The sequence below is a fragment of the Cupressus sempervirens genome, chromosome 8, assembly GCF_028749045.1.
Source record: "Cupressus sempervirens isolate cs-2001-9-10 chromosome 8, ASM2874904v1, whole genome shotgun sequence".
NCBI lineage: Eukaryota > Viridiplantae > Streptophyta > Pinopsida > Cupressales > Cupressaceae > Cupressus > Cupressus sempervirens.
Genome location: NC_143125.1, coordinates 252,613,459 through 252,639,563, shown reverse-complemented (window position 1 = coordinate 252,639,563; position 26,105 = coordinate 252,613,459). Strand labels below are relative to the sequence as shown.

Here is a 26,105-nt window from a genome sequence, read left to right as displayed (position 1 = left end):
TCTACCCTCCACAATAGAGCAAAAAGTAAAATATCTAGAATTAAAAACCATCTAGGTATTCCAATAGAAAAATTGAAAGAAATTTCAAAGACTTTTGTGGATCATTTCTATAAAATATTAAATAATTATGAGGGGTCAAACAGAGTAGCTCAAACCAATATGCTTGAAGTGATCCCCAAAATAGTCTCAGCTAAAGATAATAAAGCTCTAAATAAACCTATTACTTTGGAAGAAGTCAGATTGGTGGTATTTAATATGAACCTTGATAAATCACCAGGTCCAGATGGATTTCAGGCCTTTTTTTACTAGAAATGTTGGGACATCATAGGCCCAGACCTGTGGAAAGCAATCAAAGCATCTAGAAATGGTGGATCATTGTTATCCAAAATCAATTATTCCTTTCTCACTCTAATCCCAAAAAAGGTGGATCCTGAGAGTCCAGGAGATTTTAGACCCATTGCATTGTGTAATACTTTTTATAAAATCTTATCCAAGATTTTAGCAAATAGATTGAGACTTATCCTTCCCAAAATTATATCTGAAGAACAAATAGGTTTCATACCTGGTAGATCTATTCTTGATGGCATCCTAATTATCCAAGAAACTATTCACTCAACCTATAAGAACAAAGAGGCAAGCATGTTTATGAAGCTAGACATCCAAAAAGCCTATGACATGGTTGATTGGTGGTTCCTTTGCAAAACTCTAGAGCATTTGGTTTTTCTCACCAATGGATCAACCTTGTTTTTAATTGCATCTCCTCAACAAAAATTTCAATTCTAATTAATGGGACCTCGAGGGCTTTTTTGAAACCTCTAGAGGCATTAGACAAGGAGATCCCTTATCCCCATCTCTTTATATCATTATGGCTGAAGCTTTTGGGAGATCTCTCGCTAAGGCTTACAACAACAAGGATATTAAAGGTATTACTGTCACAAGGAATATTCCTAACATTACTCACCAACAATATGCAGATGACACTATTATGTCGAGAAAAAGTACAGTTAAAGAGGTGCTAAATTTAAAGACCATCATAAAGCAATATATGAATGCATCGAGTCAGAAAGTGAATCATTTGAAATCTGAGATTTATTTTATTAATATAGAACCAAAGTTGGAAAAATAGATCTTCCATATTATGGGATATAAAAAAGGTTTATTTCCATGCAAGTACCTTGGCATCGAGCTAGAGAAAGGTATGAAGTCCAGTAAGGTATGTCATAGTATTCTAGAGAGATTGGAGGCTAGGATTGGTAGTTGGAAAGATAAATGGCTCTCAAAAGCTGGTAAGATCATCAAGATAAGTTCAGTTTAATTGGCTATCTTGACTTATCCGCTATCTTGTCTTCCATTACATAAGCATCTCCATCAAAAGTTTGAGGCAAAACTCAAAAATTTCCTTTGGAATGATTGCGAGGAATCCAAAAAATTGGCTCTCATAAAATGGGAGAATATATGCAAACCTAAGGATTTTGGAGGATTAGGAATTAAGAATTTATATTGGCAAAATGAAGCATTAGGGGCCAAATTAATATGGCGCCTTTTCGTGGAAAGAGAGCATAACTAGACCAAGATTATGTATAGTAAGTACCTTAATGCAGAAGACCCTTTATTGATTTTCAAAATGAAGACCCTACCTAGAGGGTCAAAGAGTTGGAACTTTATGGTTAAGTGTCACCAGCTCATCAACAAATATCTAACTTGGGATGTTGGCAAGGGTGATGAAGCCCTATTTTGGGAAGATTCATGGGATGGGCACCCCCCGATAGATAGCAATAAAATTTCGGGGGACCTCAAAGAGAAATTAGTCAATCTATGGGGTAGTAAGGTTAGTAACTATAAAACAAAGATCTCTACGGAAGGAAACACTAGATGGATATGGAAGCCTCTGAAGGACATAGAAATGGAACCAGTTGCAATAAAGGCATATGAAATGATCATACAAGACAAGAAAGTTAAGCAGCTCGAGAGGAATGACAAGCTCATTTGGGCGACATCGAATGATGGCAAGTATAGTCTGAGAAATGGATATAAAGCTCTTATTCATTCACAAAGATGGGATGAAGTGAAAATTTCACTTAAACTATGCTGGGATCCCTCTTGTTTGCCAAAGGCAGGATTTTTCTTATGGCTGGCATTTCAAAATAGGATTTTGACGGCAGATAGATTCTGTAAATTAGGTTTTGAAGGTTCCTCAAGATGTGTGCTATGCAAACAAAAGAACAGGGATACTGATGACATCTTATACAGATCTTCCTACTCTCAAGTTTGTTGGGATTGGCTCAGACATATGTCAAGTTGGTCTTCCTCATTGCCTGAATCATTAACTGATCTTCTTAAAGGCTGGCCCACCAATCTATGTAAAGGCATCTACAACAAATTGTGGAACATTTGCCCATCCATCCTTGTGTGGGAAGCTTGGAAAGAAAGGAATAGAAGAATTTTTTGCAATAAAGAGATGCAGTCATAAGAGATAGTTAAAAAAATAGAAGCTAGCATAGTCGAAACAGTAAATTCCCATCTTAGGAATTCCAAGAAAGAAGAAGGATCATTTTCTAACTGGGATGGACATATTAAAAAGAAATGGCCAAACTTGATTAATCCTCCACTTATCTATTTCAAGAGGAGCAATGAGGCAAGGGAAAGTTGTAAATGGACTCCTCCTCCGAAGGGTGGGGCAAAGCTTAACTTCAATGGAGAGGCTAGAGGCAACCCAGGGACAACAGGTATTGGCTACATTATTAATGATGATACAAGTAAGTGGATTGCTAAAAAAGCAAAGTCTATAAATCCTACTTCCAATAATTTGGCAGAGCTTGAAGCACTAGAAGAAGGTCTTCATCCTTGTCAAAATTTAGGATTATCGAATATCATCATTGAAGGTGACTCTCAAATTGTTTTAAACGCTATTAGGAAAAGAGCCACACCCAATTGGGTCCTTAATTCTAAGCTAGAAGAAGTCCTTAGGTTACTGAATTGGTTTGCAAAAATTCAAATTTGTCACATCTTTCGAGAAGGTAATCGGAAGGCAAATCATTTGAAAAATAAGGGAGTTGATGGTGAAAACTCCTTGGTATACAAAGATGTGTTAGAATATTCCTAGTCTTAGTTTTTATTTAATTTTAAGCTTTTAGTATCCACTCTATAAGGTGTGGTTTCTTTTAAGTATGTTGTAGTTATAATACAGGATAGTGAGATTGTGTAGTTCAGGCTATCTAAGGTATGTTGTAATAAGGGGGAATGAGTAGCTTATAATATATCTTTTATTATAAGCTCTCGTTGGTTGTATAGCAGTTAGACCAGCAGGTAGATTTATAGGTCACGATTCTTCCATGATACATCTTCATTTAACATAAATTTTTAAAACCCTTTAATTCAATGCTAGTATCGAAAGTACAAGATATAATGGTAATATTTTTAGATAAGTCCATCCCATCACCCGAAGTGTAGTTAGTGTTTTTTCATCATTCCTTTTAGTAGGATGTAAGCTTGTTCCTAGTCTGGGGTTTGTCCGCATCATGATAGCTTCAAGGTGACATCAAGTTCCAGATGTAAGATAATGTAGGTAGAGTCTAGGTGTTTCTAGAGCCTTTGTAGAGTATATTTTTACCTATTTGTTCGTGCCTTGACCCGTCTTTGTCATTATGCACATAATTTTCTAGCTATGGACACGTTCATTTGTGTTTTTCATACCTCGAAGGTTTGCACAATGGCCTTTCGTGGCAACATAAAGCCAAAAAGGTGGAATCAAGTGCTTAAGCCAGTCGATGGGATGACTCAAATCACAGTTAGCAGGGCTATAGGCAAGGGCTTCTTCAAATATGATTTCACTTGGAGGATGAACAACGACATCATAGGTACCTTTATTGGGTGCATGGCTAGAGCTAGGATAAACAAATGGGACATGGTGAGACTCTGTTTGAACATTTTTTATCCCATTTGGTGTCAAGGTCTGGTAGAAGCTATCATGAGCTTGGATGAGAAGTTTAGAGTCCCCCTACCTGAAATGTACATGGATCATCCACTGGGGAGCTTCGACTTGGCAATTGTACCTAGGTGGCCTACATTGGTAATAAGGGATTTGGTAGCCTTCAATCAAGTATGGCAAAAAATGGAATCAAGTATTCAATTCTTCCTTAGGTGGAGAGGGATTATGATGGATAATGGAAAGGAATGGCTCAGAACCTACCTTGGCTTGTTCAATGCTTACATCCATCCAGGGGTAGGATTTGGTAATTTGGATGTTCTGGACTTTTGCACACCCAATATCAAGAAGTCCAGTAGGGAAAAGTTCTCCTTTGAATTCCCTCCCCATTTTTAGATGGAGAACCCTAATGATATTGCAGAAGTCATTATGGTTTTTTGGAAGAAGTAGGGTGTGCTAGGTTTAATGTTTGACATCATTGGTTTTTGGTTGGTATCCATGTCTGCCCAATCCCAATATGTTGGCTGGGTATGTGTTTGTACTGTCTTGGCCAGGAGTTTTGGCTAGTTTAAGTCATGTTCATAAGTACCAATAGTTTTAGTTAGCTATCGTACTAGCCCTTAATAGGGATTTTGTATTAGATGTAAATGTTATGTATCCCTTATATGGTAATGTATCTAGAGGTTGGTTAGATTAGTTATTTTCTGCTCTAAAGTTTCCTTTGCATATATGTAATCAATTGCTCTCAATGTATATAAAGTCAATATTAATAAAAAGTTTGTTATGCTTTTAGCTTGTCTGCTATGACCTATGGTTTTGTCAAATCTTTTAAGAAATGTTTTTTATGGTCATCGAAAGGATTCTATTTCTTTATGAGCACAATATTGAAGGATACTTACCTTTTGATTGATTGGAGTTGCAATGATAAATGGAGTAGCATTCAAATTCTTAGATGAGCAGATTTAAACAATCACTATTAATTACAACAAGGTTAAGTTTATGGACTTAGAAGAGTATTCTGACTTTAAAGATCCTTAACCTGATTGTTTGTTATGATGTATTCCTTCATCATTTCAATTCACCTGCATGCTGACTTTCCACCTCAAGCTTAGAGTAATTAAGTCTATAAACTTTCATGAGAAAGTAGTCTGGGTAATTAATTTAAGGAATCTGACGAGTAAGTATACAACTTATGTTTTCTCATTCGGATTAGTACTTATCACAACATGCTCTGTCAATTAATGTTATTAGACTTTAGTTTGAGGCTTAATTTGTGTTTGTCTGGTAGCTTTGTAGGTAGAGATTAGTATATTGTGCTCATCATAGTAAAGTTGGAATTTCTCTTTCTTCTTTGGACAAGAGTGGATTCTAAGTGGGTTAGTAGGATAATTTAGGAACATCTCAAAGAACTATGAAAAGATTATTTAAGTAAGAATTGAATTCAATGAAAGTTTTAAAAGTGTAGGATTAGTCAAACAAGAGTAATAATTTATCTATATTGGAAGGCATTACCTACTAATAATTTGATGAAGATCTCTACTGACTCGTTAAATGGAGAATGGTAAGTTATTTAATACTTAATGAGGAGTATGGCTTTGATTGAAATAAGGCAGGATGAAGTAATTAATAAGCCTAAGTAGAATAGGTACAATATTCTTAGGTCCTTCCCAGGTTATCTTATTTTTTTAATATCCGATCAGGAAATTAATTTATATGCTATTACTAACTATTCTGATTGTCAAGTTAGTAAGGCATGTGTGATTCTAGCTTTTAGCAATGGATAGGCGCATACTAAAAATCCAAAGTATTGGCTAGTATGTTCCTTCCGGCAACAGGATTTTGTTTGGTATAAGAGTACACGCGCATCCGTTGGACTCCAGTCCACTACATTGTAACAATAACAAATTTGTAGTAATTCAACTGGGGTATGCCCCTTTTATGATGTAATAATAAAGGACCATGGTCTCGGACAAGACTGGAGGTTTTCTTCTCCGTTCTTTCCTACCAATGCTCGTTTGAATAGAGGTACTCTGTTGTATTTAATTTATTATTAATCAATATAAACAAGGCTTCGACTATTTACCGATAAAAAAGAAGAAGAAAAAGTTCAAATAGAAATATAATTTCTAATTTTAATTTATATGTAAAGTTACTTGTCCATCTTTTTTACTTTAATTATATAGATTTGACATAATTTCATATATTATATATTAAAATATAAAAATTAAAAACCAATTATGTAAAGTTTGACATTAACAATTATTTATAATAATAATAATTAAGATAAGAAAATTAATATAATTATAATATAAATGTTATAATTAGTTTTTTTTAAAAATACAATAGAATATGACATGTCTTTTCTTCTTTTGTTTCATTACTATAATCAATTTTTGAAAATAATAATTACCTTTTGCAATTCCTTAAAAATAGAGAAATATTTTTTAAAATTTAAAAACTTAAATAACTTGTATGTAAAATTTAGAATAATAAAAGAAATTTGAAAAATGAAAAATAACTTACTCTTAATTGACTAAAATATTTATTTTTAATCACTAATAATTTGCTATTAGAATCCAATTAACATAATCAGATTTCCACAATCCATTAGTAGAATCCAAACTTTGTCACATAAAAAAAATCTAATGACACTTGACAAAGCCTAATTTTAATCAATATTTTTCGAATTATTATTATTATTATTTTATTTCATTCTAAATTAAATTCTTATTTGTTCATCCTTGGGCGTCAGTATGTCAACGTCTATACAGCCACGAAAATGCACTTCCATACGAAGGAGAGGACTTAGTCAATTTTTTAAAAAGTTAGAAAAAACAATGTAAATGAAGTGCATTTTCGTGGCTGTATAGCCACGGGCAGTATGTGAAACGAGGTAACGTGACCCTTCAAAATCCTCTCGACTGACGGTAAAACATATTAAAATTCAATAAATAAACTATAACATGGCCGTTTGCATGGAAAGGTGTCAGTAGGAGAAGCTGCATCCTCCACCTGTCCACGCTCTTCCTTGACGCGAGGTAAACCGTGAATTGACATTATAAACTGTTCTACTCTACTTTCTTTGAAGAGATGCCCTGTTTACCTTGAATCAAATCTAACTTGTCGAGGGCACCAACAATATGTCCTCAGCATATGTTGAAATCTATGCCCTGCGCTTCATTCAAAGTAGAATATCATTCAGCTGCTCCACCATACAGCCTTAGTGGATATGGGATCCTCAAAGGCCTTGCCGAAGACTGCTTTTCTCCGGTATTTTCTTATTTTTTGACTCTAATTTTTTTCTCAAAACGTTGTTTTTTGGGCTGATTGTATCAAGCGGCAGTAGCATAGGCAAGGTTAATAGTTATAGCTGCCCGTTGCTTATTGGCAGCTGCAATGGCTTTCTGTGTTACAGCTTGTATGCCATAACTACACAAATTAGCTTTACATTTCATCCACTCTCTTGTGATTACAAGTTTGAGTTTCGGCTTGTTTAGGTGGTTTATTTGAAATCATAATAATAAAATATGAGCCTTAGCGGTCCGGATGGCTTAAACATCACACACTAAGCTAGCAGTCTTTTTAAGGACGATTCCTCTGAAATTATAATGCATTATAATGGAATAAAATTTGAGCTTTCAACTTCAAGTTTTGGCTTCTTCGAGTAGCTTATCTAGAACCATAATTATAATATGTGGGTAGGAGTGAAGTTCAAACTTTGGGCTTGGTTTGTTTAGGTAGTTCATTTGAAATCATAATAATATGTGGGTCATACTGGAACCAAAACTTTGAGCTTAGACTTGTTTAGGTGGGCTTAGACTTGTTTAGGTGGTTCATTTGGAATAATAATGATATGTAGGTCATAGTGAAATCAAAATTTTGAGCTTGACTTGTTTAGGTATTTCATTTGAAATTATAATAATACTTGGATTGTAGTGAAACCAAAATTTTGAGGTTGGCTTGTTGATGTGGCTCATTTGAAATCGGAATAATAAAGGTGGGTCATAGTGAAACCAAAACTTTGAGCTTTGACTTGTGCCTCATTTGAACTTGTATTATATGTAGATTGTAGTATTAAAACCCAAAACTTTAAAGTTTGTTATATAAGCTTTCCCTTTATATATACCACCTTAACTCTTAAATCTACTTGTTTACTAATTTTTTCTTTGTAAATTACTTTTGAACATTTTTAATGCATTTAGTATCACTTAGTTAATTGAATATTGTACTAATGCTCTTCCCATAACTTTTTCTTAATTATGCCTTATAATAATATGTTTTATTGAGTACTATAACATGGGACTTACAGTGTACAATTTATATGATTTGGTTTGATTTCATATTAGTATCAACAATGTAACAAAGTAACTTAGAACCCACTACATATTCATATTCTAGCTACTTACAAGTTCTTGTATGCTACCAAGCAAGGAAACATAGTAATTGCTTGTTCAATGGGTCAAATTTTATAAGAATTAATAAACATTTAGCTATGCTAATATGCATGGTATGATACTAGCAATATATATTGGAGTTATCTAATGAGAAATAAACTAGCTACTTTTAAGAAACACTTGTATCTTACACAATGAGGAAACAAAGTAATTGCTGGTCTAATGGATCAATAAGAATTAAAATTGATTACTAAAAATATTTATGAATGTATTTAATTATTGTAATTTCTCATGTTGAATGCTTACTAGCAATATATGTGGATTCGTCTAATGAGAAATAAAGACTATAAGTGACCAAACAAGAGTTGAACTTGGTAAAGTTGTGACACCTCGACTTCTAAACTTAGGATCATTTAACTATCTATTTGCAAACTTTACATTTTATATGAACAGGATAGATAAAATCATTTCATGTCCATATTGCATCTATTGAATATTTAAGACATAGTCTTAACCTAGATAAATTGATAGAAGTCATCAATTATAAATCATTTTCTCTTTGTAGCTATTGGTTCAAAGGTAAGACCTTAGGTAGTCTTCCAACACCCTATTTATGCTTTCAGTATGGTTGTTTGTTTGTGGATGACAACTAGTTGACATCAACAACTCATTGCTTACTACTTTGAACAAATAGATCAAATTATGGGTCATAATTTGATACAATGCTCAATAGATGGTAACTAGTCAAAATCAACAACTTAGTACCAACTAATTGAATATTTCAAATGAAAAATTTGATGTGAATCATGGATCATGATCTAATACAACATGTACAATAAGAATCCTTAGTACTTAACATGTTCAAAGAAATATTTTGCAACCAACTTTTTGGGACAAATTTGTTTGTAGGGTACAAAGAGTGCATTCTTATAAAACCTATCCACAACAATACCATTGTACCATCTACTTGGGGTAGTTGAGTAATAAAATTCATACTTAAATAGGCCCACAAATGAACTAGAACAAGAAGGGTTGCAAGATCGACCAAGCAACCATGTTACTAACTTGTCTTGTTGAAAAATAAGGTTACACAAATAACTCAACATCCTAGTACATATTGGGCCAGTAAAAACCACTCTCTAGAAGTGCAAGTGTTCTCTTCTACCCAAGCCAAGGTGAGTTATATCATTGTGTGATGATCTCCTCTCAAAAGTCTTATCAAGGTGTAGACAAATTTGATCTCAATATAGAACATCTAGGCTCAACCAAATTTGACTTGTAGAACAATTTCATGTGTTTATGGGTTGTACTCAAAACCTTCTTTGATCTTTCCTAGTTCACATGTTCTACTGTGATCGAACTTGCTCCTAAGTCATTTTGTTCTTATAATGTAGTGATTTGGCTCTTCCTACTCAATGTGTCAACTACAACATTATTTCACTCGATGAGATCAAAATCAAACTTTGCCAAGTATTCCTACCACCTTGATTGCTAAGCTGTGAGATTTTATCGAATCTTGAAAGAAGTGGACCTCATGTTATCTATCTTGAAAATGAAAGGGACCCCAGCCAACTAGTGCCTTTGTAATGTCCCCTTTTAGGGTGATTCATGACTGGCACTTCTTTAACAAATTGTGATGTTCATAATAGTCATTTTAGTTACCAAATGATATTCTTATCTAGATTTATGACTAGAGGATACAGATTTTATCCAAGTTTCCTAGATCCAAACTATGGACTCTCTCAAAGTTTACAAGTTCAAGTCCATTTCACAATGATTTATGGTACATTGACCCCTACCCTTTATTTGGATACGATCTATTAAATTGGATTTATACAAGCTCCTCTCTAGTAACATTTTAGTGGGATTGAAATGTAGATATACATTTTTTTTTTTTTTTTCTATTAGAGTTGGTATTACAATCTCATTATCGTAAATGATATTAATATACAATAGGTATCGATATATGATCAATATATATGTGTGTGTGTACACACACACATATAATTTGATGTAATATATCTTAGAATTAAATATAAAATTATTTATTTCCTTCTCCTCCTTTTGAAAAAATCTCACTATATTTATATTCACCTTTATAATTACAATCCACATGAAAAGTCGCAACCATTTATACTTACAATCCTTTCAAATTCATAATCACAGTCCTTTAAAAAAATCACAATTTTTTTATAATTACAACATTTTAAAAAGTCATAACCATTCGTAATTATGACCCTTTCAAATAGCCACATCCTTTCAATATCATTGCCACCTTTTGAGAAAGTCACTTGATTATTTCTTCACATTACTCTCCTCTTCCATTATTCCTATTTTAATATTCTCATATTTTCTTCATCTTCTTTCCTTCCCTTTTGAAATGAAATCTCCTCTCTTTTATGTATAATAAATGGAAGGAGTTGCATCTCTTTATTGCATATCTTTTGACTTGTCATTAGATTTAGTTAATTTATATTATTTACTTTTTTATTTACTTTCTACAATATTATCTCTTGTAGTTATTTTTATTTATTTATTCATCCATTGTAATTTTGTAATTTTATTTGTTTTTAGATGTTATTTTGTTGATAATAGAATATATGTTTTATTTATTGTTATAATATTTTATTACTATTTTTAAATATATAGTAACAATAATTATAATATGTGATTATATTATCATTATATATTTAATAATATTATCTTATTTAATTATCATTAAAATCCTATTTTGAAATGGGGACGTCGTGCCTTAAGGTAGTGAACTATTGTCATCAACTAATTTTCACGTGCCAAGTAGTTATGATCCTATTCATCAAACTTTTGGTACTCAAGGCAACATGGTGACCTCCTTGCATTAGAAATCCCCCAATGGAAAAATTTAATGCATTAGTCTAAACTTTGAATGGCTCTTTATAATTGGGTAACAAACACTAGCTTTCTATTGATCTTTTTCTTCAGTGACTCAAATGCTTACCCTAGCCCATAGAATTTTTGGGGCATTGACCCCTACCATTTCTATAGGAAGTTCCTTCTTTCACATGTTTTGTCACTTAATGTCATTTTCTTAGGCGGCTAAGCAGGAAGGGATGTCAGGACCTTGTAGAAATCGCCGCTTATCTAAGGCTTTCCTTCATTGCGAAGATATCAAAGGGACCTATGTAATGCCTCGTCAAGGGATCCAAAGAATTTACCTAGTAATTCACTAAGTTTGGTAGCATTTTTTATTTTTTAAAAGTAACTACCACATACAACTTATGCATAATAACGGAAGCAATAGCAATGTCCATCTAAAGAGTAAACATAACATATACAACAGATTACATTCTTTAAGATCCCCTTAACGTGAATTACTTACATGAATCCATCTAGTACAACATCCACATGAAATAATATGATAAGTCCAATGTTCAATTATTACATATCCAACTGCTCATTCATCCACTGTACATGTCACAGGGTATGAAGGCTTAAAAGAATATACATATGTAGAATAAGGTACATCATCCTATTCTAATCCATGATACATCAAAGTAAAGATAATAACATGATACTCATGATACATCATCATAAAAGCCATTTACATCTATCAGAAAGATCAAATAAATAAACTAAGTGCACGGTTCCTCCCAACCGTTAATAGCATCATTAGACCATCGTGGATCCTAGCCATCCCTCTGTGCGTAACATTCCAAGCACCGAAGAGATCATCGGTATTATCATAGTAGGAATGTCACTCCTAAACATCCTACTAACATAAAAAGTAAAGCATAAGATATCATCATCTAACATATGCTAATCAACAATGAAAGGATACATATCCACCATCACGAAGGACGCATTAACCACAAAGTCTCAATGAATCTCAAATGATAAGAGTGGAAAATACACTACCACCTGACCGCGTGGTACCTAAGTGGTCCACTCCCACCGTGCTGAGGAGATAATCTCAAGTCCCAAAACAGGTTATCAAAACCACATAGCACACGACTCTAAAGTCCAGGAAACCTAAAAGTATACTAACTCAAAGGTTCCAATCACAAAACAGACATCTACTTCCCAGAGGTACACAATGACATGTAGGAACCTACTATGCAAGCGGGAAAGTGTCATCGCATTTATCTCGTACAAGTTACCCTAGCAGTTAGCTAAACTCCACGGGTCCATACAGATCTCATGCGGCCACTAGTATCCTTTCATACTGACAAGGCATACTATGGAATGCAAGGTCGCAACCATGCGTTCTCTCTACTCCCATCCTAGCCTATACAAGCACTCAAGGCATGGGCGAGAACCAAAACTCTTATCTTTTTAGGTTCATTCAGTTAGTATTAAGTGTGTGAATGTTATCACTTATTAACCAACTTACAATGAGTTACCCTGGCAGCCTCTTAGGGCCCCGACCCCCATTGCAAGCCACTTTCCGACACTACATGCAGATATCCTACCCTAATGCTCATGGTATCATAAACATAAAGAAAGTCCACAAAATCACCATAGTAAGGATCAACAAATATCCATGATTAAAAATCATTAAATATGCATAAAAGCATCAAATCACCATGAGCAACATCCATAGAAAATCATGAACACAACAGCTCTCTATTGGCAACTGAAGTATCACTGATAATCAAAATATCCATTGGTTCTCAATAACCAAAATATATCTCAAAATCATACTGATCGAAGACTCCAAAATGGTTGAGTCAAAACATGTCACATCATGACATCATCAATAATAAATCCACACATTAGTCCCATCATGGCAACTAGAATACATCCAAGGATAACTGATCGATGACCAAAATAATGGTTAAGTCAAGGGTTCCCGACATAAGAAGCTTAACTATAACAATCAGTATTCACAACCAATTCATGGAGCATTCCATCACATAATCATGGTTGGGTTTATAAAGATCGAGATTAAAATATCATCGAGACATCACATTCACATAACCCCCAAGCCTTTGGTAGACGTCCTATACCGGTCAACACTAGTCAACCCAAAACCCAAAACATTAGCATAATGAATACACAAAGTAAACACATGTTTCGGTTTTGCTAAGTTTTCAAATTTGAATTCATATGCAAAATCTCAGTTTTTGTATCCCAAGTTTAGAGAAAGAACATTTTCCTACGTTTTTCCATGTATAATTTTTTTTTTTTGGATGGATTAAAAATTCCCTCTAAACTTCAGTTTCCAATTATCATATTTAAAAGACGTTTCCACTAACTTAATTTTCATATGCTTCATATATCTTATAATCTTAAACTATTAATTCATAATAGTTAAAACTATAAAATTACAAAACTATTCATCATTAAAAAGAGATGAATTTATAAATCTTTTATTAACAACTTTAAAATCTTTATATATATATATATATATATATATATTTAAACATATACATATGTACATATATAATATAATATTTATTATTTCTTTTGCATTTTATAAAAAATGGAACCGAATTTTATTAATTTCGATTCATAAAGGAAATCGATTATCAAAGTTTCCATAGAACAAAGCCGAATCGATTATGCTGTCGGCTGTCACTGTGGTGACCATTGCCGCGGGTACCCTGCGACCACTTCAGTCGCGGGTACACTGCACAGCAGGTACTGCGCGCTCCTTTAAAGCACGGGTACGGGGTGCGATTCCGCCCCCACCCAAGCATGCATTAATATATTTATTTTAACATAAAATCGCAACGCGATTTCATAAGTTGCGAAATTCGTTTATTAAAACATTTCTGCCGCAGTAAGGTTGTGAATATATATAAATATATATTATATATATACATATGTATGTGTGTATATATATATATATATATATATATATAATTAAGGGTTATGTATATATATATATATATATATAAAATGTACAGAATCACAGTATGTTTATAAAAATACAAGCTTTCATTTTCAGAACCTCTCTATGAAACTTGTTCTTTTAAAAATTCTCTGATGACTAATTCTAATGGGTTTGTCCATGAAATTGCAACCCTAATTCGTATTATTTCAGATCTAAACATATAGAATCCTTAAGTAAAACTTAATTGCCCAAATTGAAAATACACAATGAAGACATATGGAAAATACGAAGAAGACAGGGGAAAGCAAGATGCATAAGTATCATAATGAAATCACAAGAATCTACCCGGATTCTGATGCTAAACTCGCTTATCCTCAGACAACCCGCAGTGCAAGCTCCCCTTCTTCAGAATTTTCCCGAATCCTCCAATGCCTCAACTATTCTCCACGCTAACCATACTATCCACGCTATGTCCTCGCTATCTCCAAGCTATTAAGGAATGCCCGAATATAAAGAGCTTTTGGATAACCCTAGAATGCTTCTAGAATCAGCTGGAAGATATCGTCAACTAAGCATGGACCTATTTCCAGCCTTTTAGATAAGCCCTAGGGTTGTAGACACCATGTGCTTAATTGATGCACTAACCCCCGTGTTGTTGACACATGAAAAATAGGGAACTGCATTACTTCCCATGCAAACTTATAACTCCAATAACTTTTAAATTAATTTCCATTTAAATATTCATAACTCCCACTTTAATCTTCATAACTTTTATTTTAATTTTTATAACTTTTATTATTAATATTTGTTTATTAATTAATTAATATTTTATAATTAATATTTATTTTAATTTCTAATTTTCTTTTAATTTAATTCTTTTCTCTCAATTAATTCTCCTTTAATTAATAATCAAAATATCAAAATCATGATATTTAATCTCTCAAATAATTAATTTGTTAATTAAATCTATTTATTAAAACTTAGTTAATAGAAAATTCACCATGGACCTTCATGATAAAATATGAAAACCCATCATAGAACAATTCATACCAAATCAGTCTAAAAGATTAAAAATTACAAAATATGTCATCCGACACATTCAGTGGGTACTCAACTCAGATACTTGTCCTAACTCACTAGGACAAATGGTTTTAGGGTTTGGGATTTGGACTCGAGAATTTATCTCCCCTCTCTTATCATTGAGATAGTATAATAGGGTACACTCATCCTGGCAATTCAGGGAAGTCGATACCCGGTACCTGCAACCTGCAGAAAAGCCATGCATGTACATACAAAATATATAGTGCTAAGCTAAACAAGCAATGGCAGGAAGTGGTGCATCGTGTAGATCCCGACTAAGCAGGTGACTACGACTCCCTTCCTTAACCACATCATAAATGCCATACAATAAGAAAACACGCACACCATACACATGCAAGTATGGGGTAAGTATCCATAATAAAGCACATAAGATAATCAACCATCTAACTAATCATTAGCAGTAACTGAAAACAATATAGTGATCATCATACATACATGAAATGTGAAGTCTAAATGATCTTATCACATGATAACTGAATCCCTAATATAATGTCTGATAGTGTCAAAACAATACCACTAATCCATCTGCATAAACTAGTCCATCAAAGTCTGATAACAATAGCAATAATATGTCCAGAGAAGATGTGAACGAGGGTAGGCTCTACAACCTACCTTCCAAGTTTTTCTTTCCAGGAACTTAGCACTTCACTTTTGAGCACAATCTTCTTTAGAAGATTGATTAGAAGGGGTTCTATCTCAGATTAACCTTGCATGAACAATTTATAGTAATTGGCAAACCAAGAAACTATCTCACCTCATGATATTGCAAAGTGAATCCTACTCTTGGATGGTACAAAGCTTCTTAGAGTTTGATTTGAGGAATCTATGGCCAATTATATGACCTAAGAATTTATTTTCTTGTTGTGCAAATAAAATTTCTCCTTTATGTAGAGTTGATTATTTAGTGATAACTTTAACACCCCAATAAGAAGATCATGGTGCTTCTTAAGGATCTTTCTATAGATTAGTATATCATCTATATATAATACTACCTAGTGGTGCAACATATTGTAAAATATATTGCTCATCATGGTGCTAAATGTTGCATGTACATTTGGTGATATTAAATAGCATAACTCAAAACTTGGAAGCTCTATAACAAGTTGTAATGACGGTTTCCACTTTTGTTAGTTCTAGCAATTGTTTCTTCATTAGTTCTAGCAATTGCTTCTTCAACTCTATCATATTTAGACCAGAGAGGCAATAAGGAGCTCAAGTTAGTGCATGCACACTAGGATGTAAATCTATCCCATGGTCCATGTATCTTCTCAGAGAAATTCTTTTGGTAGATGCTCAAACATCACATCACTGTCTACTTCTATCTTCGTGGTATACTCTAAGGTATATTGACTTTGGTTCTATCTCTTCATTCAAACCACTAAGAAGAGTTGCTAAGATCATATCATTAGAATCCTTCTTTGCATCACATTTAGAATTTAGAGCAATGTTCACTCTTTTAGAGCTTTTAGCTATCTGGTTAGTTTGGTGGTAACCATTGACAAATTATTCCCAACCCTTTTCTTTAGAAGATTTACATCATGCTTTGCTAATGAAAATGCCTTTGTCAACGGTCAGGAAAAATTCTTGCTTCCATAATCCTATGCACTAGGAGGCTTGTTTCTTTCATTCACATAACCTAGTTAGGATTGAGTGGAAAGTGATCACCATGACATGTTAATAAAAATGGTGAATTCTATGAGGTACTAAGAGGTATGCTTTGTTGTTGTATGCTCTTTCTCTATTGCTTATTTTTGTTCCCTTTTGGGTGCCCTTACTATTCCTTAACTTCCATTATACTTTGAATTTGTGCTATGGATCAATTTCTGCATTTTGTGGAAAGTGATATCAAAACTATTGTATTGCTTCCTATATATGTTTCAAATGTAGTAACCCTTACATCTTCAATATTTTTTGAAGTGCCTGTTAAAATTTTTTACATGACTAATGACATTAACATGATATGCTCTTCAACTCCAAATGAAACAGTTTGACTCAGAGCTATTAACTAGTGAGGCCAAAAGTGGAGGATCTCATCCCCTTATTACATATTTGAGGCCCAAACTTGTGAGCACATTAGATCAATAAATACACATGAAGCCTGTGATCATAATGACCCAACAAAGCTTTGAACCTGGGTGGGGACAACACCACCTTCATTTAACCAACACACCAAGTAGTGAACTCTAACCCTTACATCTTTGACTGAATAATGACATGTGAATGATTTAATTTTAAGGTTCAAAAACATGTGAAAATAACCTTTCAAAGGTTTGAATTTGGGTGGGGACAACACCACCATTGTTTAACCAACACACCAAGTAGTGAACTCTAACCCTTACATCTTGGACTGAATAATGACATGTGAATGATTTAATTTTAAGGTTGAAAACCATGTGAATATAACCTTTTTTTTAAAGAGACATACTATTTTGCAAATTTTGATGTGCTAAAAAATATTCTATTAAAAAATATACTATTTTGTAATAGAAATAAAATCATGTTGGAACTTACTCTTTAGGCAAGTCCTTGGGGGATTTTATCAAATGACTTTAAAACCATGGTTGAAGATGACAATAATATATGTAATATGCCCAGGATGATGTTGCATGCTAATGATTAAAATTTCCATGTTCTATGATGCTCTGCATGTATGTTCCCATGAAATTCTAGATAATATAAAATAGAGAAATAGTCCTTCAATATACGACCGAAGCATGCAATTTGAAATAAGACGCTTCTCAGCTCATAATGGATAAAAATGGGAGGAGACACAAGATTAGTGCACATAACTCAAAATTTAACTTCTTTGTTGTTTACATTTGTAGGTTTACGTGATTTGGTCAACAACACACCCACAAATTTAAACTAAGGTGATGAATGGTGAAGATGTAGATTTAGATCTAGTCTTAGGGATGAGTCACGATGGGAACATGCTAGGATATAATTATTTTTTGTTTCCATGCAAAACATCTTGTATGCTAGTCAATGCATAAGGATAACCCAGTGTTTAAAATGTAAGGGAAAGAAAGGGGCACACGTGTGAAATTCTCACCATTCAAAATGAGTCTACTAGGGAACAAGTCTTGTTGAGTGCAAGACATACAATGTAAGGGATGTGGTCGAGATTGTGCCTAAGGTGAATTTGGTGAAATGGATACTCTTCAATCCTTTTTGAGTCTACTAGGGAACAAGTCTTGTTGAGTGCAAGGCATACATCGTAAGGGATGGGGTTGAGATTGTGCCTAAGGTGAATTTAGTGAAATGGATACTCTTCAATCCTTTTTGAGTCTACTAGGGAACAAGTCTTGTTGAGTGCAAAGCATACATTGTAAGGGATGGGGTCGAGATTGTGCCTAAGGTGAATTTAGTGAATGGATACTCTTCAATCCTTGGTTCATAGTTGAAGATGTTTTAACCTATAGGCTTGTGCTCCAATATGAAGTAGTAAAGATTTTTTATGATGGCCCTTGCTAGGTTGGTTAGTTTGTACGTTTCATGCTTCTTAGGATGCCTTTGCTCGCCTTCTAAAAAAGAACATTCATTTGAAAACTGACAATTGTTACCCTCTATGAGTCAATGTCAAAAATACTTGTAATTTATAATGAAATATAATTATTATAACCATTAGATAAGTAGGCACAACGAACTCCGTCGAAGAAAGAAAAACAAAATGAAAACGATTTGATTCGTGTTATTTAACATGTTTCGTCACAATAAAAGACCTGTCGCTTTTGAGGAGGTATTTGACCTCAAATTAATCCTTTACATTAAAGTCTTGTAAAGTTCCAAAAAATAGAAGCAGGCCTATTTCTCCTATTAGGGTGGACTTTTTCAAATGGGAGAAAAGCACCTTCGATTTTATTTGTTTGTGCGTATGATTTTCACCAAATATTTTTAAATTTTATGTTGATTAAGACAAACTAACGTGCGGCGGTGGTGTTTATTGCCCGGTCAATACGCTCAAAATGGAACGTCCCGTCCTTAATTAGGTGATATGCGTAACTCCGAAGGCAAAATATTGATTAACAAAATTATGTGCGACATTGAACTAAAAAAGTATGTTTTCACATTGAATTATAAATTCTGTTCGACGCTCGTTTGAACTGTCTGACGATCCAGTGTACGTTATGATCTGAAACCATTTTTGGCGTTCAAAATCCGTCAAATATGACATCGATGAGCGCGTCGCCGAATCGGCACTGACAACGCGTCATGAAAATGAAGATATAACTTTGGGATGCGTGGGAGAGCTGTAAAATTTTGGAAGAAATGAAATGATACAAAGAGATTCCCGTCTAGATTTGCTCGCCAATGGCCGCCCTTGAAACGCACATCAAATCAAACAAAGTTTCTGTCAATCAGGTTTTTGTCATTCAACCTGATTTCTGTCAGCGGCAATGTCGATTTTTTTTTCTTCATATTTTTAAATTATTTTTTTTGCGCCCATTGCGAAGTTAAAGGATATAGTCTATGCTATTTTGCCGCTAAAGCAACCCGTTAACCAGGGTTAAGACAAGTCTTACTTAATTCAGTTAATGGAGTTGAAGAGGAGGCGCCACGAAGGCCGTGCGGGGTGTTGTACTGTAGAGCAAAGGAAATGAGGGACGAGTTGAGCTCGTAGGCTTAAATATGAAAGGCATTTATGCTGGTTGATTGTATTTTAAGAAAAATCACTTTAAAACGATACAAATTTGAGCTGACATGACCTCGGATCGTATGCGGATGAAGTTTGGGCGCCATTTTTAGCTGTTTTGCGGTTTTCCTGAGCAAGATTAGAGGCAAGTTAGTTTTTATGATTTGCAGTAGTTTTATATTCAGAAAATCTTGAATTCACGTTTTGCACTGCTTTTTAAATCGTTTTTTTCCTTGAGATTTTGTGTACGAATTTCACCTCAAGATTTGTAGAAACATAGGAAGTTGGAAAGGACGGAAAATATTTTCATTTCATTTTACTCGTAGATTGTTGTATTTTTAGTTTGTACTGATCACTGTCTTTTCTTTTAAGTATTTCTCTTAATTAATTTCTTCTTGCCTTGTATACATTAAGATTTTTGCTTTCTGCAACATTTTTTGCCCAGACCTGTATAAATGTGCTATATTTGTAGTTTCCATGCCTGTTTCAGGTCATATGTTTAGTTCAGCCTATGTTTTGTAATTGAGTAATAATTTATTATATTTACTATCAAATGCGATGCAATGCTTTTTAATTCAATTAATAGTTTTCTTAGAATGCTTTCCGGCGAGTGTTTTATCGGACCTAAATCGTAGGTTTTCAAGGTGTATTTTAATCTATTTTATTAATAGCTTGGACTATCTTGTGCTGATAGGGGCTTATGGCCGTATGATTGTGTGCTGACAAAGGCAGTTATATATATTCTGCACACTTTCACATTGGAAGCTAGTTTTAAGATATATTTTAAGTGGATTCTGCTTGAAAAATATTAAATTTAATTTTGAAAACTTAGTTTTAAGATATATTTAAAGCATTTGCTGTGATTACTCAGAGGATTTTTCTAGTCTTGCTATCTTTACCCTCCATTTTGCTCGAAAGTTGGGTTTTCCTCTCTTATTTCCATTTCAACTACTACCTCGAATAATTTGTTTGATTAGTTGTAGGTTATCGTGCACTGTGAATCAATAGGGAACACACTATTGGTTTGTATGCGGTTTCTTTGAGATCTTGATTGTCAGTGTTTCATTGAAGCATTCTACACAATGGTTGCTATTGAGTAGCTGCAGTTCCTTTCACGTCTGTGTAATTGTTTTTTAATACTTAACTTGCTGGCAAGTCTTTGCTAGATTTTATGTATTCACTGTTCTTAGTTTATTCCGTGTCTTCAATTGCATGGGGTTTTTAATATCCCTGTTTGACTGTTGATGGTTTTGGATATATTTTATCGAGTTTATGTTAATAATTGTCTGGCATTTGACATTTTGAATTATTTGATAAGAAGCTCGTGTTTGTTTGTTTGATCAATAACAAGTTTGCTTGTCTTGCAATGTTGGAACAGGTTTATAAGCTGACCAAAAACTTTGCTTATCTGGATACTGAAAACTGTAAGTATAGGAATGTGAAAAGATTTTTGGATATTAATAATGATAGAAGGAAGATACTCTTGTTTGCCAGACTCCTGTTTTTCTTGATGCAAGATAATCCAATATCAACAACCTTTCTTTCCTTTCGGGTAGCTGCAAACTTGTTGTGATCAATAAAAAGTTTGCCTGTCTTCCAAATGAAATGATAGTTTATAAGCTGGCCAAAATCATATCATTTTGATTGGTTCTCTTTTCATTTTAGATTCTAGACATGGTTCTCAAAGCATTTATATTCTAGGCATTTGATCTGATCCAGAAACTTGGTTTCTTCTCTCAAAGTTGCTTTTCATTTTTCAGCTTGTAGAAGGTTCCCAAGTTATAAGGACACAATGGCAGAGACACATAAACTTTTCTACATCATTGTAGTTGATGATTATTCACCAGACAGAGAGGAAGGAGAAAAATCACATTATTTGAGTCTCCAAAGGGAAAATCGATCTTTTCGCTATACACGCTCAGTTTTGCAAAGCACATTACAGTTGATGGGTTGTAAACAACGACATGCATTCAAGGTACTTTTTTAATCCTTGATTGCTAGTGTTAAATGTCATCAAACATTGAATAAATATATATGCACATACTTTTTTCTGAGTTTTCAGGGACTAGAAAGGAACTTATTAATTATTTACATTACATGCTTGACTTGAAAACTGAAAAAATATATTGGAGTAAGGAGAGTGAAATGAAGAGGCTTTCAAGTGTTTTTATCTTAATTGAAGCTTTATAGAGTCCCCTTTTCTCTATGTGGACTGCAGACCTATATATTGGAGATAAAACCAATAAGTATTTAAATAAGTTAAAAGTAATGAAAAATATATTAAAATGTAAAGATCTAAACTTGAAAAGGATTAGATTGCTACTGGAGAGAAGGAGAAAGCATTTGTCTTTGGAAGCCTTTTCCCTCATTTTTCACTACTATTTAACAATAACTTGTGCTGGGGAAGGATGCAGCTTAAAATGGTTGCTACATTGCTATTTGTTGAACTGTCCCACACTATCCCCATGGATAAGCTTTAAGATCAGGATTTTTTTGTTCTATATCACTGAAAGAATTGACATTAGGGAAGGTACTACTTATTCAAGTTGGATAATCACATCATCTGGAAATTACCACGTAACTTTATATGAATTATAAAAGCAATTTTGTTTGAAATAATGGACATATGGTAAGTAACACTATGTACAGACACTAAATGAACATTCAAACATTTTAATGATAATACCTGCATTATTCTCATATTCCAAACAGTTAAACGTATTAAACATCAGTGTATCTTAATTTAAGTGCAAAATGTTTATCTTTCTCTAGTTATGCTGCTTTTGGAGGTTGAAGGGTGCCTCCATGATCTCTGTTAGGTTAACCTGTGACAGCAATACTGCCAAAATTGCAAAAGGGATATAAAATTTGACCCGTATGATACTATTTAATTAAATAAACAATAATAAATGCCCCATAATTCTATATTGCATGGTAATGCAATTCAACATGAATCAACATCAGTGATCTAAAATAAGCCCTCATTTTATTACAGATGATAGATCATAAGATGAAACAAAAGGTACAACTTTGGAGGTCATGAGTATGACAATATTTGTGAAAGCATAAAAAAATCTCTCCATCATTAATCTTTGCTAATGTTTATTATATGTCAATTCTTTTACTGATAGACTGTGGTTTTGTGTCAATCTAAATAATAACCAACTTAAAGATGACTGCACATTATTCATTACTGTAACCATGCATTGATAATTTCTTTTTCGCTAGAACCAATTCAGGAAAATAGTAAGTTACTTGCAAAAGTTAAGACTTCAATTTTGGTCAGGAGCTGTATCTTTGGTGAAGAATAATGTGTTTGACATGTACATTGTCAAATAGTAAAATCAAAGAAGGGATTTGTAATGTCCCCATTTTAGCAGTTGACCAAGTGTGTGTGCGTTAGCCTTGTTCTACATGGTCTCGAGGGCTAACGAAGGGTTTAATGGGATCTTGGAGTGTTTTGGCCTAGTCATTTCCAGTTTGGGCCAAAACGAAGTTGATTTACTCAGTTTCAGGCATACTTACTATTTTTAGTAAGTCGGCAGGACACAGTGCAGGTCAATTTTGGTGATTGGATTCGATACTCCTCGGTGAGAGCTTTCCGATGAGCTATCACTCGCATTATTCGGAGTCCGATTGTTAATACATTTTAATGCCTGAAGTTTTATTAAAGTAACGTCTAATTTAATTGTAAAATATTAAAGTGTTACTTTAATATTTATTTTATGGTGATGTGTACCCAAGGGAGACATAAGGGGTATTTTAATATATGTTTTATATTACACATCTTTTATCCCACATTGCCCATATGAGTTGAGCGGACCCGTGGGAATAGAATAAAATGAAGCATCTATGGCTTCATTAGACAGGTTGAATATGAGAAGAAATTGGTGTGTGAGTTGCAGCTTTGTTCTTGGCATTTGAGGACGTCTATCCTCTCTTGTAACATTCTAGACGTCATTCCCTTGGGGTTTGGCCTTTGGAATTCTTTCTTATTGGCTTCATTATCAGGCAGTTTAGTTGCATTTCCGGCTACAGGCAGATTTGATATTTTGCTCATATCTTCTTCACTACTTGTCTGACGCTTATGCCGCTTGGAGGGAATGGTATTATAAAGGTAGTGGACTGATTGGAGGACAAAGTATTGTAGCAGCAAGTTCGTAAGCATGGGCTGGAGTATTATGACAATATTGCTGAAGTAATTAGTGAGTTGATAAATCTGCCATGTATTTGGTTTTATGAATTCTGAAAATAACATTTTATTAGCAGCAGTTCATTTCCACTTTGCATAGTATTGTAGTTTCTTTCTTGTTTATGTTGTATGATACCATTTCCATGCATGAAACACAACAAACAAATAAACGTTTGATTTCCGGAGTTATAAGGGGTTTTAAGAAGTTGAATGCAAACTGTTTGACATAATTCCTTTCAGCAATTTGGTTTAGTTTTTTGGGACATCCAGGGGTGCCCATTACAGGATTTCTTAAGATCTTGCTTGATATATATTTTTCAGAGTCAACAATAAAGAAGAACATAAATTCTACAAAGTATATGTTAGGAGCTGTTAGCAAGTTCAGAAGGGCTGTAATCTAGCGGTAAGATAAAGTGGTCGTCCCAATGATGACTCGGGTTTAGGCCCTGTTGATATGTTACCTTTGCCAAAGCAACCATAATAATGCATGCACACCTGGGTAAGGCTACGTGTACATGTAAGTGGAATTGTAACAGATTAATTTTGCTTGATGTGGCTTATCAAGTTCCACAATTCTAGTTATGACATTTCATTCCTTGCCGTGCTTTATTAAAATATGGTTAGTATTCCTGTTTAACAATATACTGGACAAAATAATACAGTTACAGAGCTTGTTTGATGCTGGTGAATATAAACCATTTTGAAAACAAAAAATAACTAAAAATTCGATAGGGAAAGTTGTGTTTCTCTCAAGTTAATGCTGCAAAATGTTAAAAATTTAAGGCGAAAAGAGCAACGATAGACAGAAGCTTTACAGCTGATTGAATTTGCAATTATAGTTGAGGATCTCACATGAACTGTCACTAGATGGGAGCATCTGTTACTCCAATTACTACGAGGAGAAGCAAAAAAGTAGTGAGTTAATGTGGGGCACAAAATTCGTGTGAGAAGATCTAGAGCAGGAGTTATGAGGGTATTAAAATCATTTAGTTGGTCTTAGAATAAAGAAAACTAATGTTACTAGGGTAAAAGTTTGGTAGATAAAAGTTACCTTGTAAAGTTCAATAATTTCACTTGCAATTAGAAATAACTATCAAGGGTGAGAAAGAATGAAGAACAGAGGGTGAGAAAGAATGAAGAACAGAAATAGCTCTTTCAACGTTAGAGTAGAACATATTTATGAAGTAATTTTGGCAGATTTTTGAATGTGTACTTGCAAAATGAATACTTGTCCATATGTAAACAGTAAAACAACATTTGGTGCAAAGATAATCTTGCATTAGAAACTTTCAAGGTGTCTTAGGCTTGAATTTTCTAAGATGGAAAGAGGACAATGTCCTTTTCTAACATGTCAGACAGGAATTGGGAAAAGTTTAAGCACACATGTGAGTGAATCAACAAGGACAGGAAAAGAAAAAATCTTAAGGTGTGAAATCAGAGAACATGCTTATATGGACAACACAAGGTCCCAAGAATTTGAAGAGCAAACCTTCAGTGGAAAGGCTTTATCCAAGATAAGTAGAATAAATGCTAGAGAAGTGGTAAAAGCTATAGAACAATCTATGTTCTTTTTGCATTTGTATTTGTTGGAGTTGAGGAAAGCCAACTCCGAAGACGCCAAGATCACCTGCATGCGAAACCTGTCAAAGAGAAGCCATAGAAGGGGAGGAGCATGGAGCACGGGCAAAACCCTAAACGGACATGAGAGACACCATGAATGCAAACACAAGAAGAAATGTATTTACAATAATAAATGATGTTGTTGTTCAATGATACAATGAGAGAGAGCCCAAATATAAAGAGCTCATGGAAGCTTGTAGAACAAGCTGGAAGGAGGTAGAAGATAAGGATGACAACAAGAAGGGAACAAACTCCCGTGTTGTCAACAACTAACCACTACATGCATTAAATATAAAATATTAAATAAATGCATGACCTAAGTAAGCTTAAGTAATAGAATAAATAATTAAATATTAATTATTTACTCTAACACCCCCCCTTAAGTGCAACTTAGGGAAATGCCTTAAGCTCACAAAACAAAGATG

At 33.8% G+C, this 26,105-nt stretch overlaps 1 protein-coding gene across 4 annotated transcripts in view; it reads left to right on the top strand.

The window, feature by feature from the left end:
• The first annotated feature begins 7,013 nt into the window (after positions 1-7,013).
• Positions 7,014-26,105, top strand: part of LOC149542430 (P-loop NTPase domain-containing protein LPA1 homolog 2-like) — a 60,888-nt gene continuing 41,796 nt past the window's right edge. For 2 of the 4 annotated variants that reach the window (XR_016355465.1, XM_089797368.1), the window contains exons 1-3: positions 7,014-7,195; positions 21,247-21,292; positions 21,629-21,843. Coding sequence is in view for 3 of the 4 variants with exons in the window: in XM_089797368.1 (XP_089653494.1) it covers positions 7,079-7,195; positions 21,247-21,292; positions 21,629-21,843 (378 nt within the window). In the remaining variant the exon portion in view is untranslated. Of the gene's footprint in view, positions 7,196-19,177; positions 20,014-21,246; positions 21,293-21,628; positions 21,844-26,105 lie in introns of those variants that run through there. The other 2 variants (XM_089797370.1, XM_089797369.1) reach the window with 2 other exon arrangements.